The sequence below is a fragment of the Callorhinus ursinus genome, unplaced genomic scaffold (genome assembly GCF_003265705.2).
Source record: "Callorhinus ursinus isolate GAN/ISIS: 27379988/994484 unplaced genomic scaffold, GSC_fseal_2.0 scaffold29, whole genome shotgun sequence".
Classification (NCBI taxonomy): domain Eukaryota; kingdom Metazoa; phylum Chordata; class Mammalia; order Carnivora; family Otariidae; genus Callorhinus; species Callorhinus ursinus.
In genome coordinates, this window is record NW_027397091.1 from 17210931 (window position 1) to 17227720 (window position 16790).

Consider the following 16790-nt stretch of genomic DNA (forward strand, 5'->3'; position numbering starts at 1 on the left):
CGTAAGAAGGGCCTTAAAGGATTCTGGATTTCGTCTCTGAGCAAGATAAAAGCCTGGAGCGTTTAGGGAAGTGGGAGATCTGATCTCACCTACATTTTAAAAGTATGTTCTGGCTGTTGTGTTGGGAAAATTGCAACAAGTAAGCATTATGGAAACCAGTTAGCGAATTGGTGAATGATCCAGGCAAGAGATGATGATGGCTTGATAACGGCAGACAGGATTTGCTGAGGATTACTAATGAAGTGAGAGAGAAAAAGAGGCATCACGGATAATGCCATGGTTTATACCTGGCAATTGGAAGGTTGGAAAAGGAAACTTTTCCTGAAGTGGAGAAGACCAAACAGGAGGGTCACTAGTTCAATTTTAAACATGCTAAGTTTGAGATGCCTATTAGATATTGGTGTGATGTATGGGGGTGGCAGCGGACAGATCAGGCTGGAAGTCAAGGGAGAAGCTCTGGTTGGAGATTCATAAGAGTTATTTATAGATGGTGTTTAAAGCCATGAGACTGGATGATCAGATGAGCAAGAAAAGAGGTTCAAGGACTAATCCTGTGGCCCTCCAATGCTTAGAGGTTGGCAACATGAGGAAGAATTAGTAAAGAATACTGAGGAGGAATTGCTGGAAATGGTGGAGAGAAACCTCCAATGAAATGGTGGAGAGAAACCTCCACTGTACCTGGCACATGGCTGGAATGCAAATACTGGCTGAATGGGTGAAATTGTTATTTTAAATATTTTAAATTATTTAATAAATGCAGTTCTCCAGCATAGGTCATTTAACTAATGTCAAAGACTATTTATTTGTGGAATACCTTTTCTGTGGTTGGCACTGGGAGAGGGGCTGGGTAAACAGAAGACTATCTCTGCCCAAAGGAGTAGACATGAGGAGCTGACATAAGGAATCTATGAACTAACATCCCTCAACAAAGATGTAAAAATCCCTTACAAATTTTTGGCAAATTAAATATAGCAATATATATATATAAAAGACACTGTATCTTGATAGTGGTATTTTGCATAAAAATAAGGTTGGTTTAACAATCATAAATCCATTAATGTAATTTACTACAATAAAATAAAGAAGAAAAACCTGTATGACCTTCTTGATAGATACAGAAAAAGCATACATAAAATTCCACTCTCATTCATGATTTAAAAAAATTCCCAGCAAACTGGGAATAGAAGAGAACTTCCTCAATCTGATGAAATCTTAGAGGAAAAAAATTTTTAACATAATTAACGGTGAAATATTAAATGTTTTCCACCTAAGATCTGAAAAGGCAAGGATGTCTATGTCACCTTTTCTATTCAACATTTTTAAACTTTTCCTAGTCATTACAATAAAGAAAATAAAAGAAAGGAAGAAAAAAGAAAGGAACATAAAGATTAGAAAGAAGTAAAGTTATTTTTATTTACAGACAACATGATTATGTACATGAGAAATCCAAAGGAATTTAACTAGAACTAACCAGATTTTGTAAGGTCACAGGATACAATTACCCTCCAAATCAATTATACTTCTGAATGTTAGCCACCAACAATTGGAAAATGACCTTTACAAACACTGTTCATAATAGCATCAAAAACATCAAATACCTAGTAATAAATGTGACAAAAGACACACACACACACACACACACACACAACCAAACATTACTGAGGTAAATTAGAGACAACCTAAAAAATGGAAAGATGTACAATGTTCATGGATTGGAAGTTTCCATACTGTTAAGATAACAAGTCTGCTGAAATGGAGCAAGAGATTCAGCACAAACCAAATTAAAATTCTACCAAGTTGTTTTTACAGATATAGATAAGCTCATTCTAAATTTATATTAAAATGAAAAAACAAGTTAGTCAAGACAATAAGATTTATATTACCTAATTTCAAGGCATACCATAAAACTATAATAATATATCATGTGTTGGTACCAGGATACACAAATATATCAGCAGAACAGAATACAGGGTCCAAGAATAGATCCAGGTGATTTGCAATAAAGCAGCATATCAATTTTATAGGGAAAGGAAAGTCTGTTTCAAAAAAGGCACTGAAACAAGCAGATAGCCATTTTTAAAATTGAACCTTGGCCTCTACTTCATACCACACACAAAAATTTAGATGGCTTATAGATCAAAATAGTAAATCTAAGGGGCACCTGTGTGGCTCAGTTAAGAGTCTGCCTTTGGCTCAGGTCATGATCCCAGGGTCCTGGGATAGAGTCCCGCATTGGGCTCCCTGCTGCTTCTCCCTCTCCCTCTCCTTCTCTCTCTGCCTGCTGCTCCCCCTTCTTGTGTTCTCTGTCAAATAAATAAATAAAATCTTAAAAAAAAATAGTAAATCTAAAACCACAAGGTTTAGAAGAAAACATATGAGAAAATCTTCACAATTTGGGGTTAGGCAAGGGTTTGATATAAAAGGCACCAATCATAAAAGAAAAAAAAATTAATTGACTTAATAAAAATATAAAATATTCTGTTCATAATGAAAGTGAAAAGGCAAGTCACATATATTCACCAAACTGGACATATCCTCAATGTCCATCAATAGGAGAATGAATGAAAAATTTGTGGTATATTCAACCAACAGAAAGTTCCACAGTAATGAACAAACCACAACTACATGTAACATCATGGGAATGACCCAAATATTATGCTGAATGAAAGAAACAAACACAAAGAAGTTCACACTATGTAGTTCCACTCACAGAAAGTTCAAAAGCAGGTAAAACTAATCAACAGTGACAGACATCAGAACAGTGGCTACCTTTTCCGGGGATTAGTGATTGGGAGGGAGTGTAGGGAGATTTCTGGCATCTGGCAATATCCTATGTTTACATCTGGGAAGCATTAAATCATTTGCTTTGAAAACATCATCAAGCTGTACACTTAAATTTGTGCCCTTTTCCTGATTGTTATATTAAAAATATTTAAAAAAATAAGAATATAAAAGATTTAAACAACACAACAAATATATCCATCCTGATGGATACATACAAAATACATAATTAATCACCCAACGATTGTAGAAGACACATTCTTTTCAAGCACGCATAGAATATATATATATATATTTTTTAATTTAATTTTATTATGTTATGTTAGTCACCATACAATACATCATTAGTTTTTGATGTAGTGTTCCATGATTCATTGTTTTCATATAACACCCAGTGCTCCATGCAGTACGTGCTCTCCTTAATACCCACCACCGTGCCAACCGATTCCCATAGAATATTTTTAAAAAATTGACCATATTTTAGGCCAAGGATATAGAGCCTATGGGGTCTGATTCCAAGCCTGGTGCCTTTTCTGTATGGCTTGTAAGTTGAGAATGATTTTTACTTTTTTAAATGGTTGGAAAAAAAATTTTGTGACATGTAATAATTATATGAAATTCAAAATCAGTCAAAAACTATAAAGTATTACTGGAACAGAGCCACAATCCTTCACTTACATATTGCTTACACCTGTTTTCACACAGAAAAGAGCTGAGTAGCTGTGACAGATACTGTGTGGGCCACAAAGCCTAAAAGATTTACTACCTGGTCCTTTACAGAAAAAGTTTGCTAAGCCCTATTCATAAAGCAAGTCTCTGGAAATTTCAAGGGGCTGAAATCATACAATCCTCATTCTGTGCCCAAAGAGCTATTAAGTTAAAAATTCACAATAAAAGGATAACTAGCACAAATCTCTAGGTTTAGAAATTAAGAAACATACTTCTAAATAACTCAGGGGTCAACAAAAATACTTATTTAAAAATATGTTAAGCTAAATAGTCATGAAAAGAGTAGATATTAGATGTTGAAGCAGTACTGAGAGGGAATATGTGGGATTAAATGCTCTTATTAGCAAGGAATAAAAGCCACAACTTAATGAGACAGATATCCATCTCAAGAAATATTTAAAATCCAAAAGAATAAACTCAAAAGAAACTAGAAGGGAAGAAATAGTAAAGACAAAAGCAGGCTTTAATGAAATAGAAACAAATACACAATAGAGACAACCAAGATCAAAAGTTTGTTCTTTGGAGAAAGGCTAATACAATTAATAATCAGAAACTTAACTCAGCATTTCATCCCTGCTGAGCATGTGTGTTCACAACAAACTAAAGTTTCTGGACAACTCATAACTTCCCTCCCCTAGCATGATGACCAGAGTCTGAGATTAGTAAGATTTCCTCACCAGTTGCAAGTTAGGAGGTGCACATGGAGCCCCTATCACTAAAGGAAACACATCTGAGAGAGGAAGCACAAACCCAGAAAATGCAGCCCAAATGGTTTTCTCCTTATCAGGCCCGGGTGCAGGCCAGGACACTGTCACACCCAGGTTCTCTTGGCCAGATAGCATGAAAGCAGAGAAAGTTGTTTTTTTTTAAAGATTTTATTTATTTGGCAGAGAGAGACGCAGCAAGAGAAGGAACACAAGCAGGGGGAGTGGGAGAGGGAGAAGCAAGCTTCCTGCTGAGCAGGGAGCCCGATGCGTGGCTCGATCCCAGGACCCTGGGATCATGACCTGAGCCGAAGGCAGACGCTTAAAAACTGAGCCACCCAAGGCATCAGATATAATGTTCTGGAGCTGCAGAGAGTCCTCTGCTAGTGGAGAGAAGCCACAGAAGTCTTTGTGTTGGAGGTGGGCATGACTGTGGATATCAGCAGAGACCTGTGGGAAGAGAGGAGCACTCTGGGCAGACGGTATAAAACAATGAAACAGTGAGGTGGCACTGGTTCTCTTTGCTAAGGCAGTGTTCCCACAATGTATTCAGTGAGGTGCCAATCTAGCTGAGCATTAGTTGGTGTTATATGCATTACAGGTAAATAAAGAAAAAGACTGTGGCTGGAACAAGGCAAAGGGCTGCATCCAGATGCTGAGGGACCTGCTCTATCATCACATTGGAAAGTCAGAGACGGGGCTACTAAAGGGAGTAAGGCAGGAGAGGAGGCTGGACTGCATCCTTGGGAGGACTGGAAAGCTCTGCAACAGGTATCTAGGGAAATGTGTGCAGCATCATTATCATTCAGAGGTAAATGAAAAGACTAAATAACGGCCATGGGGACTGAGGTGACCAGAGCTGGCTTTCCATGTAATAGCCTATCCTGGCCAAGACATTTCTCTGGAGAGGCTTGACTCTAGTTACTCCAAAGCCAGAATTGCCTTCGCAAGGGATTCTCCATCAATAATTGATCCATACAAGACCTATGGAACCACAGGGCCCATGAGAGTGCTTAGAATTTAACACATTTTATTTTTATAAAATTTTCATAAAATTTTCAGCCTATGGACTCCTCAGTCTTTCTGGCAAATAATATAACTGCTATTGTTTTTTTCCAGTGGGAAATTTATTGTACTTCAATGCAATTTTTTAACCGATTTATCTGTCACTTATTTTGACATCTCAAGCATAACCTTATGGGTCCAAATATACTCTTTCAGTTGGTAAGTTCACACTACAGGACTGTGAACTTCTGAGAGGGAAAAACCATAGCTGGTCCTGGAATCCTCGATGGCAGGGATAGAAGGGCCCTTAAAGATCATCTGTTCTGACCTTCCTTATGCACAGATGTGGAAAGGAGAAGGCATGGCAGTATCCTCTGGGAATGCACAACTGCACAAGGTCACCAGCGGGGCAATGCTTTCTGAGCGACCAGCTGGAAAACGGCTCATTGGACTTGGGCTAGTTTCTTGAAAGGTAAGTGGAAACACACTTAAACTCTATTTTGCAGAGCCTGGGGTAGACACAGAAAAAGAATTTCCAAATAGGGAAAAAGTCCCCTTAGGGAACAATCATGGCATCTGTATGAATATCTTTTTAAAGTAGGCTGATGGATTAACTGGGCCTATAAGGGAATCTCCTTTGACGCCTTTGGAGTCTATAATTCTTAGTAACTGAGGTGAGAGTAATATACATAATTAATTGATCTATTTTGGAATTAATTAAGAGGCTATATTAAGACAGAATAACAAATGAATTATAGAACAAGGGGTTAAAGAGCCTAGGAATATTGGATTTTTGCTGATGAGCCCAATGGCTGTGGTTACTGTTACTAAGCTCCCTCTGCTGGGCCAGGTTCCGAGCTCAGCGCTCACAGGCCAGTAGGTAATTCCCATAATTCCATGAGGCTGACACTTTATCTCTATTTTACAGAGAAAACTGTGGTTAGACTGCCTGCCTTTCTAAGCTTAACAAGGTCAGAGTCCTCACCTGGGGCCATGGAAGCTCTAAGCTCCCCTAGCCTTCCTCTTTGCCCGCCCCGCCCCCCCTGTGGCCACAGTAGGCATCTTTCCTCATTCTTAAGAAGCTCATGCCCTCTGTAAGGACTTTGCTCTTGTTGTTCTCTTTGCTTGGTATTCCTTGAGGAATGCCTCTCCTGCTCCATTCGGGGTCACCTCCCGGGGAGTGTAAACATCACTCCCTTGGGGAGCTTTCTCTACCCACCTATAATGTCCCTTTTCATCCCTGATCATTTTCCTTGCTCTGAAGTCAGCTTTCCTGGTTTTGATACAATTAGTCCGGCTTTCTACTTATCTTTGTTAGTGTGGGACATCTTTCTCGATTCCTTTACTTTTAACCTGTACCTTTATAATTTAAAGTAGGTTTCTTGTAGACAACATACAGTTGGGTTTTTTGTTTGTTTGTTTTTAATCCACTGACAGTCTTTTTTCTTTTAATTGGTGTATTTAGACTGTTGACATGTAAAGTGATGATTGATATATGTTAGGTTACCATCCACCAGGCCTGTTAGTGTATTTCACTTGTTCCTCTTGTTGTTTCTTATTCTTTTTCTGCCTTCTCTCCCTCTCTCTCTCTCTTTTTTTTTTTTTTTTTGAGGGAGTGTGTGCCTGAGCGGGAGAGGTGGGGAGAGAGGGAGAGAGAGAGAGAATCTTAAGCAGGCTCTGCACCCAGCACAGAGCCCAACGTGGGGCTCAATCTCACAACCCTGAGATCATGACCTGAGCCGAAACAAAGAGTCGGACACTTAACTGACCGAGCTACCCAGGCTCCCCGTGCTTTCTATGATTTTAACTGAGCATTTTATATAATTCCAGTTTTTCTCTTTTCTTAGCATATCCATGATAACTGTTTATCTTTTTTTTTTTTTTTTTTTTACTTTTTTTGGTGATTGTTCTTGAGTTTGACGTATACATTTGTAACTAATCCAAGTCCTCTTTCAAATAGCACTATTCTGCTCCACAGGTAGTACGAGTACCTTGTAACAGAGTATTGCCAATTCTTTCCTTCCATCCTTATAACATTGCTGTCATTCATTACTTATCCAATCATTGAATACTTGGTTGCTATTATTATTGGGAACAAACTGTTATCTGCTAGATCAATTAGGAATAAGAAAAATAAAAGATTTTATTTACCTACATTTATTTCTTCTCTAAAGCTCTTCCTTTTAAGAGTAGATCTGTATTTCTGATCTATATCATTTTCCTTCTCTTTGATGAATTTAACATTTCTTGCAAGGCAGGGCTACTGGCCACAAACTTACAAAGTTTTGTTTGTCTGAGAAAATCTTTATTTTTTCTTTCACTTTTGAAGGATACAGAATACTATGTTGGTGGGTCTCTTTCTCTCAACACTTTATTTTCATCTACTTGCTTCTTGCTTTTATGATTTCTGAAGAGAAGTCTACTGTAATACTTACCCTTACTCCTCTGTCGTTATTTTTAAACTCTGGTTTCTTTCAAGATTTTCCCTTTGTTTTTGATTTTTGGTATGTCTTCTTAGTCTATTTGGGCTGCTATAACAACATGTCATACACTGGGTAGCTTATAACAATAGAAATTTATTTCTCACAGTTCTGGAGGCTGTAAAGTCCAAGATTAAGATGTCAGGAGACCGGGTGTCTGGTGAGAGCCTGCTTCCTGGTTCATAGATGGCTGTCTCTGTGTCCTCACATGGAGGAAGTGGTAAGGGAATGCTCTGGGGTCTCTTTTCTAACTAATTCCATTCCTAAGGGCTTTACCCTGATGACCTAATCACCTCCCAAAGGCCCTGTCTCCAAATTCCATCACACTGGGGGTTAGGTTTCAAAAAATGAATTCTGGGGGGAGGAGCACAAACATTCAGTTTCTAACACACAGTTTGAATATGATATATCTAGGTATAAATATTTTAGTATTTATCCTACTTGGTATTTTCTATGCTTCCTGGAATTGTGGTTTGGTATCTGTCATTAATTTGAAAAATTCTCATGTATATTAAAATTATATATTAAAATATATAATTATAATTTCAAATATTTTTTCTGGTCCTTTCTTTTCCTCTTGGTATTCCCATTAGGTGTATATTATACATTTTACCATTGTCCCACAGGTCTTAGATGTTTTGTTCAGGCATTTTTTTTTTAATGAAGATTTTATTTCTTTGAGAGAGAGAGAGAGAGGGAGATAGCGAGAGAGAGCACAAGTGGAGGGGTGGGGAAAGGGAGAAGCAGGCTCCCGGCGGAGCAGGGATCCTGATGTGGGGCTCAATCCCAGGACCCTGGGATCATGACCTGAGCAAAGGCAGACACTTAACCGACTGAGCCACCCAGGCGCCCCTGTTTAGTTTTTTTTTGTCCTTTTTCCCTTTTGCATTTCAGTTTCAAGGTTTCTACTGACTTATCTTCAAGCTCACAGTTCCTTTCCTCAGTTGTCCAGTTGATTGATGAGCCCATCACAGACATTCTTCATTTGTTAGTGTTTTTTATTTTTAGCATTTACTTTTAATTCTTAGAGTTTGCATCTCTCTGCTACATTAGTTATCTCTTCTTGCATGCTGTCCACCTTTTCTATTATAACCCTTAACATATTAATCATAGTTATTTAAATTCCTGGTCTCATAATTTCAAAATCTCTGACAAATCTGAGTCTGATTCTGATGTTTGTTTTGTCTCTTCAAACTGTTTTTTTTTTTTTTTTTTACTTTTAGTATGCCTTGTAGTTTTTTGTTGAAAGCTGAACATCATATACCATGTAAAAGGAAGTGAAGTAAATAGGCCTTTATAGTGTGAGGCTTTATGTTTGTCTCTCTTGGAGTTAAGCTGTGCTTATTGTCTGCTGAAGCTGTCGATGATCATGTCAAAGGCTAAAATCTCCTTGGATGCCCGTGTTTTGGTCTCCCCTGTTGTCTCTCTTAAATAAGGTCTTAGTTCCTTCACTTGTTACTATACAAAAGTCCTTGTGGTGTTGTGAAAAGGTGTGGGGGAGAAGTGTTCCACAGACCTATGATCAGATCTCAGTCTTTCAGTGAGCCTGGGTCTCTGGGCTATGACCTTCACAAGTGCTTCTCAGTTTTGTTTTTTTGTGTCCCCCCAACTTCCCCCTTAGGTGAGACAGCAAAGCTAGAGGGAACTTGAGTTGGGTGCTTCCTTTCCCCTAGGTGGGCTAGGTTCTGGTAAAACCCCAGTAGGTAAGGGCTCTGGTAAAACACTTCCTCTTGAGGACAGGCCTGGTTAAGAAGAACAGAATGCTCCAGGTATATTTCAAAATGGGTTCTTTCCCCTCCCTCTGCTGAAGCATGAGGCTTTTTTCCCCCCTCCAATCCTCACTGTGAGGAAGTGGTAGGGCTCCTAGAGGGAAAACACACAGAAGTGTGGGGGTCTCCCAAAGACCAGCCCCTCTTGACTCTAACTCTCAAATTTGTGTACACGGAGCCTCCAGCAATTGGTCAACTACCATTGACATTTTCTTACCCTGTTATTCATTCCCCAGGGGTTTCTCTTCTTGGGCTTCTGCTATGGCAAGTTATGATTCTGCCTGTCTCTCTGATTTGGGGGGCAGTGATTTTCCTTGTGACTTTAATTCTCTCATGGCTCAAAGAAGAGCTGTTGATTTTCAGTTTGTTCAGCTTTTTTCATATTGCTAAGAGGGGGGTGATGACTTCCAAGCTCCCTACATGCTGGACTGGAAACCATAATTCCCCCTACCGAATTAAAGCAGCTCCCTTCTTCCCCATCCTATCACTGTTTTATTTTCTTTATAACACCAAAGCTCCTATCTGTAAGTCTCTAGTTCAACCACTTACTTACTTATTTATTGGCTGTCTCCCTGACTAAAACTGGGATTCCGGGAGCACGAGACCACCAGCCTTTACCAGTATCTGGCAGGAAGGAGCCTCAACAGATACATTGCCTGAATGAGTGAGAAAAGGCCTCCAGCTCCCGAGGCTCTGACCACTAGACATTAACCAAATCTGTTGAGCCCCTGCACATTTCTAGAATGAGATCTGTTGGGACTGTCTTTTTGCTTCATGGAGATGCCTGAAAATCCACGATGAAAGACTGACAGTGTGGTCCTAGGCTCCTGAGCAGGCTTCTGGTGCTATACCTCTTCTTCTATTTGGTAGGTTTGAGAAAAGCCTCCGCCATCAAAACGTAGAGATGTAAAAACTGCAAAGATTGACTAAACCTATTTTGAGATCAGCACCTAGAGCACAGAGGAAAAGTCACACTTGAGGAGACTCAGACAAGAGCAAAGAAGGATAAAACTGTTAGTTTTACTAATTATGAAAAATAATGAGTGTCTCCCCCTTATGACAGTACTCTTGGGGTGAGGGGGGAATGGGCATCTTAATTCGAAAGAAGAAAATCAAGGAGCTATTCAGTCTAAAATTACTCAGAGTTGTCTAGTCCAGGTAATGGTTGTCATTATAACCAACAAATAAGAAAATAAGAAAGAATAGCCCTTTCCTCCCATTTTTTTGGCAACACCACACTTAAGACAATTTAAAATACATTCCTTAAAACAGTAAGTATACTTCTTCCTATGACTTACGCTAGAAGCAGTCCATAATCAGTGAGATGCAGCTGTGATGGAAGTATGCACGAAGAAAACCAGACAACAAAACCCCCACAACAACAAACAACAAACTAATGGATTTCAAGGATGGTACAGAAAATACACCTTTCAGGAGAAATTCTCAAATTCTGGGGGCACACAGAGGAGTTCTGTGTGCTTCTGACACCCTGACAGAACAACCAGGAGAACACACCTAGTCTCTTGGCCAGGAGGCCCTTCCTACTGAGGCAGCTCAGAGGTAAAGGATGAGAACAGTCTTGGTTTCTGACACAAAGCGGGCTCTACCGTTTGCCACTCAGTGTACATTTACACAGGCTGGCTCTGGCTGCCGAGGGATGGAGGATAAGGCAAAGGAGAGAAAGTTGTATATATCAAAGGCCAACTGAAAAAAAGGGAAAACAATGTAAATCAATAGAGAAAGAATTCTCAATAGCCAAATTGTTGTAAAGGATAAAACAGGACCTAGGAGTTCATAATAGGCTATAGATTTTTTCCATCTGTATTGGGGCTTATCTTATAAATAAATGTTCTTTATTATTCTTTGGCAACTGCTTGTGGGTGACTCAGATAGTCTTTCAAAAACCGGACAAAAGAAATAATATAAACCCCTTGTATCCTGGGAATTCCTCTAATTAGGAGTGGCAATGAATTAAAGAAATTTGGTTTTGATATAACATCTGCAAATGACAGCTGCCTTTCACAAAGTTCTCAATGTCATTCCTTTACTAAAAAAACTCCAATAACAATAATAATAAATTCCCCAAAGAACATATCACGATAATAGATTTAATGACATATTTTTGGGGTGCCTGTCTGGCTCAGTCAGTAGAGTATGTGATGCTTGATCTTGGGGTTGTAAGTTCAAGCCCCACGTGAGGTGTAGAGATTACTTAAAAAAATAAAATCTTTAAAAAAATAATGTCTTTTAGTAAATTCTGGTTATTCAGCATTTTCAATAATCTTTTAGAATAAATGATTCTTCACATATTCAAAAGTTAACAATTTACTTTCCCTGAGAATTTCCCAGAATGTTTTAAAGGATATGCTTTAATCTCAAGGTTATTTGGTTGGGGTTGAGATAAATATTAAAGACAATTGCATAGATGAAATAAAAAGAAATTTCCATAACCATGTTGCAGTCAAACATACTCCATATATAACGAAGCCACATTAGTAAAAGATTTCCTTTCAAACAGAGATGCCAATACTGACTACTTTTCACCTTACATGTGCAAAAATGCTTTTGTGATTTCTGGTGCATCAGCCTTAACTGGCATTTCTGGTCACTGGCTCCAGGTGAAGGTTCTGGGTTAGCTGTCTTCCTGAAGAGGGATGAGAACACACACACACACAGGCATATGCTCACACACTGACACACTCACAGTAGTTGCTGAGCCTGCAAGGGAGACAGATACCACCTTGAAGGCAACCTGGTGAGTTGGGGCAGCTTAGGGAAAGGACGGGAATCTAGGAACAGGAGGATCAAACAGGGCCCATCATCTTAAAGGGGCACTTAGAATCCTTGAAAAGGACTGCAGAGAGAACTTGGTCCCCAACCTGAATGCTACAGCTGAGGAAATAAAAGTCCAAAGAAATTAAGAGACCTGCCCAAGACCCCCACCCACTTGTGGCAGCACAGGAACTGGAACTCTGGGGTCCCGTCCTCTATCCTGGCATTCTTTCCTGCATGTACTTCTCAGAAATGGCTGAATCATCCATTTTTCTCCTTTGCCCATATCTACCAGGGCCAAGTAAGGAGAGTCTGGAGGACATTAACGTGTCTTTCACTTAGAAAACTGACATTCTCGTTGAGGTGATAAGGAGGACCCTCAGCTTCCCCAAAGCTTCCTCTTGTCCTAACTGTGCCCGGTCAAGGCTGCTCCAGCATGTCCACCCTCTGACCGGGCCATCACTAGCCAGTTGCTAATGTGCCTGGAGATAAACATGATAGGAACACTAAAACCTACCTTTACAAATTCATAAAAGCAAATATTTTGAACACCAAAATTATTTTTAGTTGCTGAAAAAAGAAAAGCAACACGGGTTCTCACTGTGATATGGAAGCTTTATGAACCCCTTTTTTGCAGAATAAATTGGGCATTTAAACAAACCCTTTCAAGCACTCGTGTTCTGCTCTATATGCAAGTCTTCCTTGACTACTGACTTAGTAATAAAAATAGAAATAAAAAACCCCCGGCAATCTGACAACAGCACATTTATTTTCGTGACCAAAGACTACCATGTCAATATTTGCAGAGATGAACTTACTTTGAAAATAATTTCACAATGAAATCATGTTACTGAACACACTGATATTTATTTATTTATTTTTTTAAAAAAGTTCAATAAAAAGCTCAAGAAGTGAGCAGACCCTCTCAGACGTGAGGGTTTTCTATGCTCATACAGCACACCCACACTTCAACATACCATTTCGCAAGTGCTGTGTATTATTAAGAGGAGGCGGATTCTGCCAGGCACATAATTTGTATATTTAAGGGAGGAGTATGGAATGAAAAAGCGAAATATGTTAAATTTCAAAGGACTTGGAAGCAATGCTGCCTGTGAGCTTGTATTACAAATAGCCCTACATTATTACATACGCTATTAATGAGGCCGAGTGAATGAAAGTACATTTTGAATATGCATGACTCTATCCAATGAGCAGGACTTTTGTGTACTGATGAGGTTTTTTTTCTCCCCCTCCTAAAAAAGGATTAAAATTATTCTTAGAGAAGTATGGCTGCCCAGAGACCAGTAAAATAAATGTACTTAGACCAGAGTCATACTATATACAGATGAAATATACAGGTGCTAAAAGAATGCCTTTGACTCCACCTATAATTCATGAAACTTGTGCATAATCCTGTCCTCCTCCAAAGAAATATTCCTCAGTTTCAAGCAGCTGCGTCAATACAATTTCTAAGCAAAAAAAAAAAAAAAAAAAAAAAAGATTTTGGTGGAGATCCCTAAAAGTAGGCAAGGTTAAATAAACCTTTTGAGTACAAAGCCCTTACTTCCACAGTGAGGAGCACTAGTTAAAAGACTGGGGAATGGGTAAATTATTGCACCAAATGGCTGAGAATTAATCTCTGCTGACTAGCTGTAATCTAACGAGGCGTCTGTGTCCCAGGGAGCCCGCAGCATGTCCCTGGCGGTATGTGCAGTGTGTCGAGTCTGCGTGGCACCCTTTGTCCTCGCTCACAGGCGGCCTTTCCCCTCATTGTCCATAATATCCTCATGCATCTGGGACGCGTGGAATGCATTCATACTAACAGACTTACCATTGTTTTCTCTCAGAAGCTTTGTTGAGCAAAGACTGCATCACGGTTACTGATAATTATATTGCTTAATTAATCAAGACAAAAAAAATTTGCAAATCATTGCCTGGTTGCCAAGCAGGGAGATAAAAAATGACAACAATACAAGCTGAAGCAATATAACAAAAGTAACAGCTATCTGATCAGAAATTCTTATATAATGAAGCTATTAATGCTAAATCGGTTAATGTTAACATTGCTCCAGGTGTCTCTACTTAGATGCAAACAAAAAGGCTAACATTATGGATATAAAAGGCCAAATGTTGCCATGGATTCTGTAACCTGATAGAGAGGACAGCCTTTTCATTTGATTAGGGAATGCAATTTAAATACCAGGGACTGAAGCCAAACAAACAGACTTTCCCTCCACAAGCCTCTTGCATTCACCCTGGGGTCAGTGGTTGGTGAACAAAAGGTCAGCCACACTTGCCCTGGAAATGTCTGGATTAATTTTATTACATTGTAATGGTTTGTACTTTAAATGTGGGGATAACACTAAATTTCCAGTTGGCCATTATTCTCTTCTTCCCTTTAGGCTTTTTGAATTGAAATATTAAGACACTGATTTGCTCAAGTCATCTTGTCAAAATTTATGACCAAATTTATAAAACTTACATACATTTTCTAAAGAAATTTTGAAAAGGTATGTTAATACGTGTTTTCACGTGTTAAAAGTGTAATACCTATTAAAAAATCACTTTTTAAGAAAGTTAAAAGTGTCACTTTTAACACTGTGAACTGAATTGAAATACCTTTTATGTTCTTTATTTACTACAAAAAATAAAGGCGACATTTTTAGGATGGTAAGTGACATTTTAGAGGGCCATGTTGAAAATGAACTAATAAAACCAGTTAATCCATACTAAATAATAAAGAACCACATTTTGCAGATTTGGAAGCTATAGGACACTAAATCTGTTGGTTGTCTAATATAAACATTTTTAGTTTAATTCTTAAAATTAGTGTTCTTCCTGGACAAACACAAATGCCACTAGCACTCAGAGACATTTTCTTATACAAGAGTGAAAGTTTTACACACACACAAAGACATGAATCAGAAATAACACAAATATTTAGTATGAAGAACTTGTGGCATCTTCACTCCCTGAATAGAAAAGAGGGTTCCCTTTATGTCAGGCTTCTCACCAGCCAGAGTGGGGCTTTTCTGAATTCAGGAGGTGACCCACACTGTGTCTAGTCTGAGAAATGATTCATTATTTATTCTATTTTCATGTAGTGACTGTAACTGAAAAATTACTAGCAATGGTAATAATAACAGCAAAAACTAACACTTAAATGGCTTTTATTCGGAGCCAGCCAGGGTTTGAAGGACCTTTCACTTCTTAGTTCATTTAATCTGCATGATTTTAACACTTTTGATTATGCTATAAATCCCAGGAAATCTCAGTTACCTATTATGTTAAAGCTCAAAAGTAGAGAGTATTTAGAATGGTAACTTTTAGCTCCTTCAAGAGAACAATTTGGAATGAAAATGGAAGATTACACTTAATACCAACCTAGAGCACAAAGTCATTTTCTTGAGGAGTGACTTAACTATGCTAAACGTTTAATTAAAAACTTAAAAGCAAACCCTTCTATTAATAATTCCAACACAAAAACAAGTCACTATACAAAGCACCGCTAAAATACCACTAAAGGCATGGCAAGGATCGAAACCGCAGCCAATTTAGTACACGGCACATAACCATTGGATTGTTCCAGCCATTCCCATGATCAATACCAATTGACGTGGCTGCATTGATTCTGTGGCAAGGTGCTTCAGCTGCTAAAAATCATCACATAGGCGGGCTGTGCTACAGAGGCCTAGTCTTCTTCACGGCCATGCTCGCAATCCTTCAGGATTGACCCCCATTAGCAGCAGTCAGAGGCTCGATGAGCAGTGCCTGTTTGTCACGCAAGGTCGAATTCTATACCCACAGCCATCCACAAAATGCTAGATGTGACGGGGGTTCATTCAACTCTAATTATTATTAATGTGTCCCAAATTTAAAATTATCATTTTTTAAAATTAAAAAAATTTTAAATTCAAAACATTTAAAATACCATTCATGTCTTCACACAATAATTTCCAAAGAGTCTAGACATAAAAATACAGAATTCTGTGCTCCTGAGGAAAGATACTCTGAAAAATCCCAATTCATACTGAATTTCCCTATAGCATGTGTAATTCAGATATATGTGAGACATTAGCCAGTTGGAAAAAAGTCCTCCTTAACATATTTATACCACTGTTTTTCAAAAACAGTGAATCATGTGACAAATGCTATATCAGTCAGACTGATAACGCGGTGAAAACGTACCTCGGGTTTCTTCGTGATCGCGATAAAGAACATGTGATTCTTCACTGGGTAAATAATGATTGAAACGTCTCCGAAGGCGGTCGGGATAATGCCCCTGCGGTAGTCCCTGGAGTGTTCAGACCAGACGATGTGGACCTCATCATTCCCCAAGTGACGGAGCTGCAATGGCCAATTGGCTCTTTATTAATCAGAGTGATAACAGCAGTTTATGAGGGGTCGTGGCTTACAAATTGAATTATAATACTCAGAGGCAAAAATATTTCACTACTCAAAAAAGGTACGACACCACTGTCTTCTATGAAGATTTAAAAAACACAAACACATGAAAACACTGCTTACTTTCTATGAAATAAGTGGCACTG

At 38.7% G+C, this 16790-nt stretch overlaps 1 protein-coding gene across 5 annotated transcripts in view; it reads right to left on the reverse strand.

Moving 5' to 3' along the window:
* Positions 1-16790, reverse strand: part of RALGAPA2 (Ral GTPase activating protein catalytic subunit alpha 2) — a 341780-nt gene that overhangs the window by 84046 nt on the left and 240944 nt on the right. For all 5 annotated transcript variants that reach the window (XM_025876863.2, XM_025876860.2, XM_025876859.2 and 2 more), the window contains one exon: positions 16429-16587. In XM_025876863.2, the coding sequence (XP_025732648.1) occupies positions 16429-16587 (159 nt within the window). The remainder of the gene's footprint in view (positions 1-16428; positions 16588-16790) is intronic.